Consider the following 15752-nt stretch of genomic DNA (forward strand, 5'->3'; position numbering starts at 1 on the left):
CAGTTAAAGTATTGAGAGAGAAGTAGGGCTCAGATTGTGTTATTACCTGGAGTAAGAATAGCTGGTGGAGCTTGAAGTCAGGTAATCTGACCTACTATTGGAAACAAGATCAATGAGTAAATCATCATGAGGGCAGTGCTTGCAGTTTTTTAAACCAGTATTTTATATCAATATGACAGTTGACTGTAAATAATTTATTGGCCCCACCTATTGAGCGTGTCTCTGGGGTTCTGCAAGGACGTCTCAGTTGCATTGACATACTCCTTCACAAACACAAACGGCCTTAAAGGAGAGGCAAAAGGTGGGTTAATACACATAGCTAAAATATATACACAATTGTGGTCAGAGGTTTGCATATACTCATCATGGGTATGAATTTCATGATGATTTTTTTTTCAGGGTGGAATGATTGCATGACATACATCTTTAATGGCTTAAAAAAAATTGGATACACAACTTAAATATTTTAATAAGTAGTGCTAAAGCTTCAATGCCTTTTAACTTGACAAAGCCAAAGCTTGCTAACTTCTCATTAGTGATCATGACTGACTGGTAGTTTCTCTTTGCCAGCATAAAAAGGATTTGTTTTACTAATACTCATTGGACTGACAAATACTCAGATGTTCACTGAGTTTCTTGGACTTTTCCATTGTTCCAAGAAGGAGAATTGTAGATTCACATAAGTTGAGAGCATCTTTGGAAGCCATTTCTAAACAACTGCAGATTCCAGGTTCATCAGTTCAATCACCACTTTGCCAAAATCCAGAAGAAGACTCAAACTATCACAAATTGCTCCTGCTCCAAAATTGACATTTTCAAACTTGAGTGAAATTTGCGGTTGTCCTCATGGACAGATCAAATGCTTTTAGGAGAAAAAGATTTATGGCCAGACGAGACAAAGATTGAGTTATTTGGCCATAATGATAAGAGGTATATTTGGAGGAGTCAAAGGCGAGGCTTTCAAACCTAAGAACGCTGTCAAGCATGGTGGTGGTAGCATCACGCTCTGGGCTGGTTTGCTGCTAGTGGTACTGGTACACTGCACAAAGTGATTGGAATAATAAAGGAGGACTACCTCCAAATTCTTCACCTTTACATCCAACCAACAGCTAGATGGATTTAATGTGGACACAACTGGCTGTTCCAACAAGACAATGATCCCAAACACACATCAAAACTGGTTTTGAATGGATAAGGTAGGCTAATATTATGCTTGTGGAATAAGCTTCCCAAAGCCTCGACCTCAGTCCTATTGAAAATTTGTGGAATAGGATTAAAAGCCGGGTCCTTGGTAGCAAACCCAAGCAATTTAAAATAACTCCAATTCTTTCAAGAAGAGCGGTGACATATCCAGCCAGAATTATTCCACAAGATTGTTCATGCCTACCGAAAGCATCTGAGCGTAACTGGCTAAGGAACATTTAACCAAATATTAGTGGACATGTATGTACATATGTCTGAGCCTGTGTATGTATACTTTTCAACAGTTCAAAGAAATAATTTAAAGCCCCAAATTATCTTGACATTTACACCCGCCATGAGTGTATTTAGGATTCTGACCACACTTACATATGCTGTCAATCCAAATTAAATTTATAGTTTGTACAGTCACTCACTTTTTGGTTTCAGGTTCTGGGGTTTTGACTCTCTGCTCCTCTTCTCTTATGGTCCTGGAATAGGTATCAAAACTGGAGACATGCAACGTGCATCAACATTAGTATCATCTTTCACTCAATGATGGCATTACAGTGATGGGTTATAGAGAAGGACCCCACATCTGTCAAATGCAGCTCAGGAGATAATCACTTCTGCCACTGCTTGTTAATGACAGGCTGGTTAACGGGCTGTGATTTGACAAAAGGACATCTCTAATACACATCATTATTCTGACATCTGGAGGCTGATAATTAGAGGGAAGGAAATGAGGGCAAATTGAAAGACAATGGAAGAGCAGATCTTGTCATTCAACTTCAGTAATAGAGTTGAAATGAAAATCTGTCTAACCGGGTGTCATGATGGAGTTACAGGTAGCTTTCATGGATAACTTTCAGTTACTAACCATTTTCAGTTACGCCTACTAAAAATGGTTGCGTTACAAAGAGACAAAAGCAGATCCAGAAGGTGAAAGCGTAACACAAACCCACACGTGCTAAATATTTGATGACGTGCATTTGTTTTTAGATACATTTCATAAAATAACCATTTATTCCACTCGTTGAAGAACAGGTAAATGTAAGTTTCATGCAACAGCGCACCATTGCTCAAATTTCTAGAGGCATGAAAGGATTTAAAAAGAGAAAAAAAAGGGCAAGCCAGTGTTGTTACAAAAGTGAGAAAATCAACAGACGAGAGAGAAAATAACCCTCTGCATTACGCTGTCTGACTTTACAAGATCATAAACTTACCGATCCATGGAGGGCTCAGGCTCACTGCGTATCTCCCTGGAAAGTAAAGAAAACAGTGTTAGACTTTTATAGTAGACTGAAGCAGTCAATAAGCTGGATGCAATCCAGTAAGCGAGACTGCTGCATTTTTTAAAAATGTGTATGAAACTGATCTTTCTGGCTCACAGCTCCACTAGGGTCAGGGTTTATTGACCAGCTGTGGTCTGCTTTATATAGTACTGCACCACTGCCTGATCTGAGGCCCTCCTCCCAAGCAGTGTGATTGTAACCTCCACTTATACATCTTCTCATGCTCTTAACCTAAGCTCTTCTAATCTCTACAGTTTTCAATCTCAATACGCAAAAAAACCCCTTTTCCCTACCTGATGGTAGTGATGGTTGTGACCGTTTGTGTATCCTCAGTGCTACAAAAGAGACGAAATTCCTGCATTATAATGAGTTTGTACAGGTAAAGATAAGACAATATTAAAGTTTTAAAAGAAAAAAAAAAGAACAAGCTGAAAAAGTTAATTATTCTCCGACTGAGCCGGGAGGATGTTTCATCTTATGTTCAGCTTTCTTTCAATTAAATGCTTGACAGCCACTGAATTTTAAGGTGCTATAATCACATCCTACTAAAATAGTTTCAAAAAGGTGCTTTAATGTGCATTTAATGAGCTTAACCATACCGAAGATACCTTCCCTGCTCCTCCTCTTGCTTCTCTTCTTCTACTTCGTCGTCGTCCTCCTCCTCTTCTGTGGGGATGGTATAGACAGTCGGTGATGTCCATCGGTTCCACGGAGAGTCATTCTCAAGGGACCTTGAAAACAAACAAACAAAGACATAGCAGCATTGGAAGATGGCCGGTTCACATGATGTTTATTCTTCCAAAGACAAAAAAGGTAGAGGGGGGAGTTGGGGGGGGGGGGGGGTTTACCACAGTTGTGAGGGAAAGTTGTAACAAATATATGACCTATTTTCATCAGCGCCAGTGCACAATGTCTTCCGACTCGGTGAGCAAGGCGCTGCAAGAGTCTCACTACTTCACCGGGGTGAAAAGGGAGGAGGTTACGGAAATAAAAAGGAGCCAATATCCAAGATCACTTACTTCCTCTCAAACGTGATGACTGTCTGTTGATCTTCAGCTTGGCCTTCTGCTTCTGGTTGCGCTTCTTGGCTGAGAGGGGAGAGACATTGAAAGGCTTTTAACACGCAATGGACACGGATGGGTGAAAGTAGATGAATGAAGCACAGAGTATATAGTGTGGGGGTGCAAGAGTACATCAAAGCATGTCATCACCTCTCCTCTGTGTTCGACTCCTGGTCTGTGCTGGTTTCCCATGACCGCTGAGTGCTGATGTTAAAACAGCCAAAGTGGGGAGAGATAGCAAGGGGGGGGGGGGGGGGGGATTTGGGAGTTGTGACAGATGAAGCACATCAGACAATGTTCAAGCAGGAAGGAAGAAAAAGATTTCTGTGGGTCTGCACTTTCCCTTCCACTCCCATTTTTCAATCATAGATTCATCACAGAAGTATGCAACTAAGTTGGTTCAATACCTTGTTTTGTCAGTGTTGAAAGGGATGATGTCATCTGCAAGGGACCGCAAGGCATTACTGCCCATACTGTCAGACACACAAGAGAGAAAGCCATCAGAATGACTCACTCACGAGTATTTCCTTCTTTCGTTCTTTTTCTTACATTTGCAGTTTAGTTTCCTATAATGAATCATTTCAGGGGCAACTTTGTTTCACGTGCCAGAGAACGTTTCTACAGATTTCCCAATGGCGGGCAATCTCCCTTTCCTCACAGTTCCAGTGTAATTGGTGTGTAACTGTATGAATGGGTGCATAAAAAACTCATTGTGGAGGACTTTGTAGAACCCCCTAATGCTAAAATGTCCTCAATACTCACAATATTAATTTTTCTTAAGCTGAAACATGTAAGCAATAACAAACTTATTTTGTTTCTGAGCTCTTTTCCATTAAAGCTGGTAATGCACTAAAATTAAAATTAAAACAGAAAACAAATAAGTAAATCAGCTTGAGCATGTCAATAGATCCAGACTCCTGGTGCTTCTTGCATCACATCTACTGATTATGAATAACAATTCTCGCATTAGCTTACAAACTAAAGCAGTTGTAGTAATGAGGAAACCGTGTGCTAACATGATGAAATTGGCGCCACAAACAGAGGTTACAGTATCGAAAAAGGGAATTTGCATTATCATTCCCGTACCTGTTGATGGAACTATCAGAGAGGGGCTGGCGCAGGTCAGAGGAGCTGGAATAGAGAAAAGTGTCTCATAATCAGAAACTGCTGAATTATGCATGCTGAGATGCTATCTGTCTTGCAGGAAAACAGTCATAGCTCCAAACCAATATGATTACCTGTTAGGGGATGTGGTCCCTATCGGATATGGATCAAATGGATCAGCCGAGCTGAAAAACAATTTCACACTGATTTCACTCTCAATTGTCAGCGTTGCCCATCTTGTGTCGAAGGAATTCTGATCACATTGACTCATAATGGAAAGATTTAATGCAGTTTGAATGGTAAACAGAAACACAGAGGGACGTGGGGCAAAACTCAATAAAAATCAGAATCAGGATGTTGCTGACAAATGGAAACACTATTCCACTGCTGAACAGCAAAATCTGCGGACTTCAGGATTTCTTCACCTAAGATTAACCCTTGAACAATTACACCAACCCGGTCATTTATATTATCAAGCTGGAGTGAAACCGTGTGTTATTATTTACTATTTTTAAGCACACTGGTTTGCATGTGACATGTGACAGTAAATAAACTACCTTGATTTAGTGACTACGGTTGTCACTGTTGTCACACTCGAGCTCCAGGGATCCGCATTGTCCTCTTCACTGCACCGCGGTGAGATAGAAGTAAGGAGGGCGGTACGGATGAATGGCATGATGGGAAGAGAAGAGAGGGCAAGTAAAGGTTAGTGTGGTTGTTCTCATACACTATTTAACATGTCTGTCCTTTAGTAAAGCTCAAGATGCACTGAACTATTTAGCAATCACAAAAACCATCTGAATAAAGCACAGACTTTAGCTTTGTATGCTGTCATGCTTTTTTAGGTAATGATCACAGTTTGGTCATTATAGTGACTCTGTGTCTTTGTGGGGTTCGCTGGCAGCATAGCTGCAGGCAGACTTGTTATAAATCATTACAAGGCGTGTGTATGGAAAGCATTTCTTGGAAGGAACAGTTCTGCATAGATAGATAATTGTTTAAGAGCAGCCTGTCATCTCCCGCTACCTTTGTGTTTCTTTGGCTGTCTTGTCTGTCTGCTTCTCCTCCTCTCGCTGCATGCTGAGGCTGGTGGAGACAAAACAAAGCAGCAATACTAATCAGTACAGAACATTCCCTTCTATTTCCAGTCGTGCTGCAGATGAAACCTGGCTTTCCCTTTCAAAGTCAGTCGTTTCAGGAATTTGAGACTTTGGTTCTATTTAACGTGGAGCAGGAGGTTAAAATAGAAAATGCCAAACGGGAGCGGAACCCTGATTTGTGGATCAAACTGAAGGAGGATGAGGGTTTATCAAAGTCTTTCAACTCAGCAAGCCGGGATCTTATTAATAATAAGGATGCATAAGCAAGGAGGGTGAGATGGGAGGAGAAGCCGGTCTGTCTCTTTCTCACCTGTGTGCCTCTGTGCCTCTTACAATGACATCATTTGCCAGAAGATCCAGAGTGCCGCTGGTCTTCACTGGGTTTGGGTTACTAAAGACATCAAACAGAAAATTCTAATATGGAGGAGAGTTCTCTTGAAACTCTACATCCAACTCTGGAAAGGTAAGCTGAGGTGGTATTTTGGTTTGCTACTGACAAGGAAGTTATTTTTACTCTTTTTTTTTCTTAAGAGAAAGAATTCTTCCTCTACCTGTCCATTCCACTAAGCAGATCCTGACTCCAGCGTCCTGGGCTGGGGGGAACAGGCTCTGCTGGCTCCTCTGGACTGCAGATGTAGAAAGAGGAGAGGAAGAGGAAGCAGAGAAGTTGATGAACAAAGGGGGATTTACGATTCAGAGCTAGAACAGGCCAGTTGAGGTAAAGGACGGGCAGATTATAAGAAGCCCAACAGTGCCACCTTGTGAGAGCTATTCAAATATTTGCCACCGTGACAACTTTTTTATTGCGCAATCGTAACAATGTATTTTTAACAAACCGATCACTGAAACCCAGGAGATCGTCTGTTATTGGTTCACAGTTGTTGAGCTCTGAAGCTGGCTTCTGTTCAGCACTGCAGTACAGGAGAGGAAAAGATATATTAGTGCACCTGCTTTGGCAAGAAAGCACATATCTCTATATCAAATGTTTATGTGCCACACTTCATCAGGCATAATTAGAGACACCCCTTGGTATCAGGCTTTTTGAGCGCCTGAAAATGAGATGTGCATTATTTTGTAATTACTTTGAAGTGAGCTCAGTGGCAGTTAGCCCTCATCAGTTTTCTTGCCAACACTGCTATGACAATAATGAGGAAGTTGTTGGTTTTATACCTGTTCTCTGTGGGGTGATCGTCCGCTGAGTCTCCTTTTTCGTTTGCCAGGGCTTCCTCATCATTCTTAAAGCTACTGAGGAAAAAAAACCAAAACAAAAGCTCTTATTATCAGATGGCATATTGTTGAGGCTGTGGGAACTAATGTGTCACTGCATTTCTGGTTTCTCCGGCTTTCATCTTTCTCTCCAGGAAGTACCTGTATGAACTGGTGTCGAAAGAAATCAGAGTGTCGGACAGAGCAGTGAGCCTGTCAGCAGTGGAGCTGTGAAACAAGATGGACAACAAACACATCACATTCCAGAGCAGCTTTGAACTACACATGTGAAAGAATGAGAGCAAACACACCTAAACAAAGAAAACCACTTAAACCACTGAAAGCATATTTTCATAACAAACATAGCTTTGCTTACAAATCATGCTCGAGGCTCATTATATACGTAGGTAGTTTTATGTTATATTGCTGGAGTGGTTCAAGCAGTATTAAGAGCTTTTACTTAAGAAAATAAAAGTAAAATTACATCTGGAGAAATATTTCCAGCTAAAACAGCTTTAAATACCCCAAAGTAAAACTACTCCAGGCAGATGAATGGTCCCTGTGAGGTTTTTATTGCTGTACTCTACATTACTGGAGCACTAGAAAGGACACATTAATGTGCAAGGAGAATTTTACTCTTGGAGCTGGTCTAAGTGGAAGTAATTTAGCTTCAGTTTCTAATGTTTCTTAGTGTGATCTTTAACAATCCACTGAGTAAAATTATACTATGTTGATCTTTGTCTGTAAAATACCAAACCAAATGCCATATAAAGCAAATAGTAACTTAATAGGTTATATAAGCTTGTATAAATTGTAATGCGCAATTATAGATCAACACAGTTACATTAAAGCGCAAATTCATGCAAGAACTAGTAACATAACACCTGAGTTTATTCCATTCCACCTGTTGATGCTAGAAAATGTGCCAGGACTGAATGGAAATCTGACCTTGGTTTTGGAGGCAATTTAGTCTGTGGCTCTGGTTCCATTTTGGGTTCAGGTTTTGTGTTCAGTCCAGATTCTGTTACAGCAGGCACTGGGACAGGTGACTTGGTGACAGTGGAGGTTGGGACAGTAGAGGTCGGGACAGGAGACACTTTGACATCTGATTTTTCAGGAGTTGAAGTCACATCAGGGGACACAGGTGTAGGTGACTTGGTGACAGTGGAGGTCGAGACAGTGGAGGTCGGGACAGGAGACACGTTGACATCTGATTTTTCAGGAGTTGAAGTCACATCAGGGGACACAGGTGTAGGTGACTTGGTGACAGTGGAGGTTGGGACAGTGGAGGTCAGGACAGGAGACATGTTGACATCTGATTTTTCAGGAGTTGAAGTCACATCAGGGGACACCGGTGCAGGTGATTTGGTGACAGTGGAGGTCGGGACAGGAGACACGTTGACATCTGATTTTTCAGGAGTTGAAGTCACATCAGGGGACACAGGTGTAGGTGACTTGGTGACAGTGGAGGTTGGGACAGTGGAGGTCGGGACAGGAGACACGTTGACATCTGATTTTTCAGGAGTTGAAGTCACATCAGGGGACACAGGTGCAGGTGATTTGGTGACAGTGGAGGTCGGGACAGGAGACACGTTGACATCTGATTTTTCAGGAGTTGAAGTCACATCAGGGGACACAGGTGTAGGTGACTTGGTGACAGTGGAGGTCGGGACAGTGGAGGTCGGGACAGAAGACACGTTGACATCTGATTTTTCAGGAGTTGAAGTCACATCAGGGGACACAGGTGTAGGTGACTTGGTGACAGTGGAGGTTGGGACAGTGGAGGTTGGGACAGTGGAGGTCGGGACAGGAGACACGTTGACATCTGATTTTTCAGGAGTTGAAGTCACATCAGGGGACACAGGTGTAGGTGACTTGGTGACAGTGGAGGTTGGGACAGTGGAGGTTGGGACAGTGGAGGTCGGGACAGGAGACACGTTGACATCTGATTTTTCAGGAGTTGAAGTCACATCAGGGAACACAGGTGTAGGTGACTTGGTGACAGTGGAGGTCGGGACAGGACACACGTTGATATCTGATTTTTCAGGAGTTGAAGTCACATCAGGGGACACAGGTGTAGGTGACTTGGTGACAGTGGAGGTCGGGACAGGAGGCACGTTGACATCTGATTTTTCAGGAGTTGAAGTCACATCAGGGGACACAGGTGTAGGTGACTTGGTGACAGTGGAGGTTGGGACAGTGGAGGTTGGGACAGTGGAGGTCAGGACAGGAGACACGTTGACATCTGATTTTTCAGGAGTTGAAGTCAGATCAGGGGACACAGGTGCAGGTGATTTGGTGACAGTGGAGGTTGGGACAGGAGACATGTTGACATCCGATTTTTCAGGAGTTGAAGTCACATCGGGTGACACTGGTGCAGGTGACTTGGTGACAGTGGAGGTTGGGACAGTGGAGGTCAGGACAGGAGACACGTTGACATCTGATTTTTCAGGAGTTGAAGTCACATCAGGGGACACAGGTCTAGGTGACTTGGTGACAGTGGAGGTCGGGACAGTGGAGCTCGGGACAGGAGACACGTTGACATCTGATTTTTCAGGAGTTGAAGTCACATCAGGGGACACCGGTGCAGGTGACTTGGTGACAGTGGAGGTTGGGACAGTGGAGGTTGGGACAGTGGAGGTCGGGACAGGAGACACGTTGACATCTGATTTTTCAGGAGTTGAAGTCACATCAGGGGACACAGGTGTAGGTGACTTGGTGACAGTGGAGGTCGGGACAGTGGAGGTCGGGACAGTGGAGGTCGGGACAGGAGACACGTTGACATCTGATTTTTCAGGAGTTGAAGTCACATCAGGGGACACCGGTGCAGGTGACTTGGTGACAGTGGAGGTTGGGACAGTGGAGGTTGGGACAGTGGAGGTCGGGACAGGAGACACGTTGACATCTGATTTTTCAGGAGTTGAAGTCACATCAGGGGACACAGGTGTAGGTGACTTGGTGACAGTGGAGGTTGGGACAGTGGAGGTCGGGACAGGAGACACGTTGACATCTGATTTTTCAGGAGTTGAAGTCACATCAGGGGACACCGGTGCAGGTGATTTGGTGACAGTGGAGGTCGGGACAGGAGACACGTTGACATCTGATTTTTCAGGATTTGAAGTCACATCAGGGGACACTGGTGCAGGTGACTTGGTGACAGTGGAGGTTGGGACAGTGGAGGTCGGAACAGTGGAGGTCGGGACAGGAGACACGTTGACATCTGATTTTTCAGGAGTTGAAGTCACATCAGGGGACACAGGTGCAGGTGACTTGGTGACAGTGGAGGTCGGGACAGTGGAGGTCGGGCCGGGAGACACGTTGACATCTGATTTTTCAGGAGTTGAAGTCACATCGGGGGACACAGGTGTAGGTGATTTGGTGACAGTGGAGGTCGGGACAGTGGAGGTTGGGACAGTGGAAGTCAGGACAGGAGACACTTTGACATCTGATTTTTCAGGAGTTGAAGTCACATCCGGGGACACAGGTGCAGGTGACTTGGTGACAGTGGAGGTTGGGACAGTGGAGGTTGGGACAGTGGAGGTCGGGACAGGAGACACTTTGACATCTGATTTTTCAGGAGTTGAAGTCACATCCGGGGACACAGGTGCAGGTGACTTGGTGACAGTGGAGGTCGGGACAGGAGACACTTTGATATCTGATTTTTCAGAAGTTGAAGTCACATCAGGGGACACAGGTGTAGGTGACTTGGTGACAGTGGAGGTTGGGACAGTGGAGGTTGGGACAGTGGAGGTCGGGACAGGAGACACTTTGACATCTGATTTTTCAGGAGTTGAAGTCACATCCGGGGACACAGTTGCAGGTGACTTGGTGACAGTGGAGGTTGGGACAGTGGAGGTTGTGACAGTGGAGGTCGGGACAGGAGACGCTGCAGTGGTTGACTCAGGGGACTTTTGATTAGATGATATCGGGGGTTTTGATGGTGGTGAAAGATCAACCAGAGGCGTTTTAGTCTGCCCAGACTCTTTGGGTTGTGGCTCTTTAGAGGCTACTTGAGGACAATCAGGGAGGGGAGCAGCCATCTTGGTGTCAAAAGTTGGCTGTTCTTTTGTAACAGACACTTGAGGGGTCTCTTCTTTTGCAGGCTCTGGGGTGGCCTTCTTCTTCAACTTTGGAGCAACCGGCTCATTAACACTCACAGCAGCAGCTGTCTTAGTGCTGGTGTCAGCACTGTAAACCACAGAGATAATGAATCAAACTCAAATCACTTGTTGCACTGGAAATAGAAACATGGTGCAGGATTTACATTTTCTGAGGTTCGGGCGCAGGCTTGGATGCAACAGATGTGACAGGAACAACAGGGGATGGCAGCACAGCGCTGGCAGGTGCAGGAGTCTCAGAAGGCTCATCATCATTAGTAATCTCCACCCTGCACATTTTTAGTCAACCACATGATGGCACAAGTAGAAATGCATGCAAGTGTAGAGCACATATTTCACATATTTTTTCTTTTTGCCTCTAGGAAAAAGGGCTTACCTTGTAGCCACAAATGCTGGACTGCTATTGCTGAGCAATGTGTCGGGCGTTTCTTGAGACCTTAGAGTTTTGAACACAAAGCCTGTGTGAATGCCTCCGTAAGTGCTCAGCAAGGCACGTCAATAAAAATAATTTCCCACTGCATGGGAAGTTTTAAACATATGCACTGTTCTTTTATGAAAGCATTACAGAAACATGCTGTATCTCAAGATAAGCATTAGAATAGTGGCATGAGAAAATACGTACTCGTATTTCTTTGCAGCTGAAAGCACGTAAGACCGTTGCCTGGTTGCAGATTTCCTCAGAACATTACTGGCTTTCTCCGTCCTGCAGAATGAATCAGAATAATGTTAATGTAATCTCTTTCCCGGGTGTCTAACTTCAGGATGCAAGGAGAGTCTTACCGCTTCTCCTGCTCCTCGAGGCTAAGCTGGCCCTCCTGTTTCTCTGCAGCAGACCGCACAGTGTGGGGGGCTCTGAGGAACAGAAGCACAAACATGCACCTTGTGAAAAGACTCTCATCCAGCTGCCAGCAGTTAAACTGGGACTCTGAATTTACGTTTGCTCACATTTTCTTGTAGGTCTCTGAAGGCTTTTTGTTGAATTGCAGTGTTTTGCTGCAATAAAACCAGATAATAAGTAATGGAGGAAAGGTCAAACTGCTTGTCGATGCTGTGTGGTTTAGCTGCTCTTACCTAAAGCCATTAGATGGTGAGGATGGAGGAGGCTTGTCCACTTTAGTGAAAACACCCCTGAAGAAAAAGAAAAAGTCCTGAACAAGCCCTTATTTCTTTATACAGTTTGTGTGTGTGTGTTTTGTTTGTTTATTTTTAACTGTTCACTGTGATGGTGACTGAGACTCCACTTTGGCTGACTAAAATCTCTGTTTTATAAATATATATGTTTTTATATGCTTTGTGGTAAACGTGTTTTATAACCCAGATGGTGGTGCTCAGAATATCAGAAGCCTTTCGCTTACCTGATAAGGTATCCGGATGTTGGCTGCCTAAACTCAAAACAGAGACTTGTTATCAGCACAGGCATGTTTCAAAGAACTGCAGATAAGCCTGTGACATTAAAAACCTGGGTTTACCTCTCGGTGTCAGACTTGGTTGGTGGCGGAGTAAAATTTGTTGGCGAAGACACTGGACTGGTGTCAGCAGGGGCTCCGCTCAGACGGCTGGCTTTAACTTCTGCTATCCTGCAATGGGATTTGGTTTTATCTTATTTTTATTTATTTCCTTTGTGACAGAGTAGAAGATAACGGGATGATGGGTATCGTGCTTAAACAGGGGTGTTTACCATGGTTTCTCCTCCTGTGTTTCATCCTTAGAGTCATTGCTGCGTTGCAACCAGCTGGCGTCTCCCCTCAGCCTTGTCCGGACTTTGGTGGTACGCAGCACAGACGCTCTGTCTCCCTCTGAGATACAAACATGTGCATATCACACACCCGCGCACAAGCTCACATTTGAGATATGATACACACTATATGCTGCATCATAATGACAGCTTAATAATTGTCTGCTTGATAGCTTCTAAGATATACAGTCCCCCTTTGGGCCAGAAGACACTATATCATCAACCACTTGTAGTTTGCCTTAAATCAGGGTAATAAGTGAATTTATAGCCAAGAGCCCGGCACAGATGCATAATACTCTCAGCTTTTATTGGAGGAAACACATCATCTCACATTAAAATCAAAATCTGCTCACCTTTTGACATGCTTGTTTCACGGGGTTCTCGCTCTCTTCTTTCTTCTCTTTTCTTTGCAGGCCACTAAATTATATATTCAGAGAGATGATTGGCATCTTGTAAAAACAAGGCGTGTGATGTGAGCAGTGAGTTGCAACTTTGTTCCCATACTATGTCCCCTCCCATTGAGAAACATGTGCTGTGTCAAACATTCCTCAGTTTCATCCTTAAAACATGCCGACGATCCTGTCTGTCCGCTTTCCAAAATATGCAGCGACTGACCAAATATGAATGAACGCAGATAGGCATTCTGTGTATCTGACACTCTGTAACAATATAAACTGGCCCACATAAGATTAACCTGATTACACAAATATTGCTTTCTATTCGCTCATTTCCAAATGAACTGAGCCCCAGCTATTTAGGATCAGAAAACAGAAATGAGTTGCTCAGAGGCAAGCCTACGTCGTCAGGGGAACTTCAGTAGAAAGGGGAAAATACTAATGAAACAATCACAAGTGTACCCTTATCTGAAAGTAGACACAGAGTAGAGCTTATGCAAAACTGTGGAGTATTGTTAAAGTCAGAATGCAAATATCACTTTTTTAAAAAAGTCCTTCCTTAGGCTGTGAATTCATTCCCTTTGGAGTAAGTCGGCACAATATCTCTTGAGGATTTTCCTGAATATTGATGACAGAACAAACTGAGGGCTCAGAGACCATATTTATCTTCGGTTTAGCACATCAGTCTATAAGAGATAAATGATTAATGAAAGCCAATAGCATTTTAAAGCAAGCCCCGAGCACGATAGGAAGTAATCATGGCAAAGAAACACCCAGAAAATGAGAGGGCAGACACTCATAATGAACACTTTCAACAAACAGTTTATGTAACCCAACCAATCCGATCACTCTGACACTTTTAAAATACACAAAATATCATGGCATGAATAAGTGAACACCAGAGTTCCTACCTGCTGTCACTTTGTATCCAGCACAGGAAGATTTGTTGAGAATCTGTGTCCTAGTGAGCGTGGTTGGTGTGAACAGAGGAAAAGTCTTTCTCTGTCTAACAGGTGTCTCAGCCCGACGTATTAGCCAACAGGTACAGGCGTGAGCACTAACAAGCCCAGCCAGTCAAGGGAGGTAGATATGGGGTGGAGCAGCGTGTGTTTGTCTATCCACTTGTGTGTGTGTGTGTGTGTGCGTAAGAGAGGTTGCTAAGAATTAATTTCTGTTTACTACATCTGGGCTTTGTTCGTGGATGACAGCAAGCACATACCTGTCGCACAGGTGGCTGGCAATCAATGCTTAGAACGAGCAAGGCATAGGGGCAACGACAAGGTGCACTGCATGGCAAACATAAACTAAGCGACACACAGCAACATCTCCTTTGGGAAACACTCGTCTCATGCTCACTGGGTAGGACAGCCCAGGAAGCACAAGCATTAAAACAAGAACAAGAACACGGCACAGAGCCGAGATAATGAAGAGAAACAGCGGTCGGCAGAAAAAATAGAACACAAGCTTGGAACATTCTTAATTTTATTCTTAAAGCAAAGGTGTTTTATACTTTCACGTGTGTTTCTGTGAAGGAAAAATCATAAATGCTGGCGTGAACATTGAATTTCTTATATAAGCTCTGGTAAAGGTCATTTATGGATTACCCTGTGCTTTGCAATACGCAGGGTATCCTAGGAAGAAAAACAGATGAAAGCCCATTGTAAACAAACTGTTTGCTCAATCCGAGCGACTATATCCATGTTTGTGTAAGAGAAAGTCAAGGATGTGCCTGCAATTGTCGAGCAATTTTTTTCCTCCTACAAATGGCAAAAGAACACTTTCTGAGAATTTGGCCACAGTTTCAACTTTCTGAAATCACACTGTGCCTTAGAAAAAGCACAAAAAAACCCATAAACAGTCTGTGTACATATTTACGAGGCCGTTTCAAAATCACAGAAAGGGTGTAGATAGGTTTCACAACACGTCACAGAAAGTAGGTGGAAGAGGAAATTGGCAACTCTGAATGCCAAAGTTTCGCTCTGGCGAGCACACTTGCAAGTGTAAATGCTAACGTGTATTATTCACCTGGATCTCTCTCCCTTGTTCCCTTGTAGAAGAAACCAGTCAGACGGCCTTGCCCAGTGGCTCTGACTCTAGCAAGTGAATCATTAGGGTGCTGCTGCTCAGAATTAAAATGAGAATGCAAAGTATCTGAACATAACCCCCACCTTATTCTCACCACACCAAGACAAGGAATGACAGAAATGCTGAACAGGGAAAAGACAAACTTAAGTAATGTAACCAATGCATTTAACGCTGTGAAAACATAGCACGTCAGTGTCGACAACTTCATTAGTATCTCGACTTTTTCATTTCCATGTAGGAGATGGATGTGTAAATATTAGGATTATAGCTGTGTTTTAGTATTACCCAGCCCATCATTGTTTTTAATGACGGTGCTTGAATAACACAGAGTCTCCCTGACTCATCAAAGCACACGCCATGCTTATGACACCCAGCATCTAACAGCTGAGTGACTGGAACCTGTGGATGTTAATCTAGTTCACATGATGTCATATCAGAATTTTATTAGACTGATGTGCATGCATTTACCTGTGC

At 43.6% G+C, this 15752-nt stretch overlaps 1 protein-coding gene across 10 annotated transcripts in view; it reads right to left on the reverse strand.

Moving 5' to 3' along the window:
- The window catches only part of znf185 (zinc finger protein 185 with LIM domain), an 18646-nt gene extending 4215 nt beyond the window's left edge, over window positions 1-14431 (reverse strand). The window contains exons 1-34 of one of the 10 annotated variants that reach the window (XM_085133413.1): window positions 14105-14424; window positions 13152-13215; window positions 12742-12859; window positions 12533-12640; window positions 12419-12445; window positions 12135-12191; window positions 12009-12056; window positions 11844-11915; window positions 11686-11766; window positions 11440-11499; window positions 11210-11332; window positions 10816-11133; window positions 10486-10785; window positions 10126-10455; window positions 9166-10020; window positions 7894-8010; window positions 7108-7173; window positions 6910-6984; window positions 6576-6650; window positions 6291-6365; window positions 6050-6130; window positions 5666-5725; window positions 5197-5265; window positions 4774-4824; window positions 4622-4666; window positions 3943-4008; window positions 3686-3739; window positions 3494-3562; window positions 3074-3205; window positions 2768-2809; window positions 2406-2441; window positions 1617-1688; window positions 208-282; window positions 47-94 (exon numbers count right to left, since the gene is read on the reverse strand). In XM_085133413.1, coding sequence (XP_084989539.1) covers window positions 47-94; window positions 208-282; window positions 1617-1688; window positions 2406-2441; window positions 2768-2809; window positions 3074-3205; window positions 3494-3562; window positions 3686-3739; window positions 3943-4008; window positions 4622-4666; window positions 4774-4824; window positions 5197-5265; window positions 5666-5725; window positions 6050-6130; window positions 6291-6365; window positions 6576-6650; window positions 6910-6984; window positions 7108-7173; window positions 7894-8010; window positions 9166-10020; window positions 10126-10455; window positions 10486-10785; window positions 10816-11133; window positions 11210-11332; window positions 11440-11499; window positions 11686-11766; window positions 11844-11915; window positions 12009-12056; window positions 12135-12191; window positions 12419-12445; window positions 12533-12640; window positions 12742-12859; window positions 13152-13161 — 3815 coding nt within the window. In that variant the 5' untranslated portion in view covers window positions 13162-13215; window positions 14105-14424. Of the gene's footprint in view, window positions 1-46; window positions 95-207; window positions 283-1616; window positions 1689-2405; window positions 2442-2767; window positions 2810-3073; window positions 3206-3493; window positions 3563-3685; window positions 3740-3942; window positions 4009-4621; window positions 4667-4773; window positions 4825-5196; window positions 5266-5665; window positions 5726-6049; window positions 6131-6290; window positions 6366-6575; window positions 6651-6909; window positions 6985-7107; window positions 7174-7893; window positions 8011-9165; window positions 10021-10110; window positions 10786-10815; window positions 11134-11209; window positions 11333-11439; window positions 11500-11685; window positions 11767-11843; window positions 11916-12008; window positions 12057-12134; window positions 12192-12418; window positions 12446-12532; window positions 12641-12741; window positions 12860-13151; window positions 13216-14104 lie in introns of all 10 variants that reach the window. The other 9 variants (XM_085133439.1, XM_085133403.1, XM_085133387.1 and 6 more) reach the window with 9 other exon arrangements.
- Window positions 14432-15752: the final 1321 nt, after the last annotated feature.

The sequence above is a fragment of the Neolamprologus multifasciatus genome, chromosome 2 (genome assembly GCF_963576455.1).
Source record: "Neolamprologus multifasciatus chromosome 2, fNeoMul1.2, whole genome shotgun sequence".
NCBI classification, from domain to species: Eukaryota; Metazoa; Chordata; class Actinopteri; order Cichliformes; family Cichlidae; genus Neolamprologus; species Neolamprologus multifasciatus.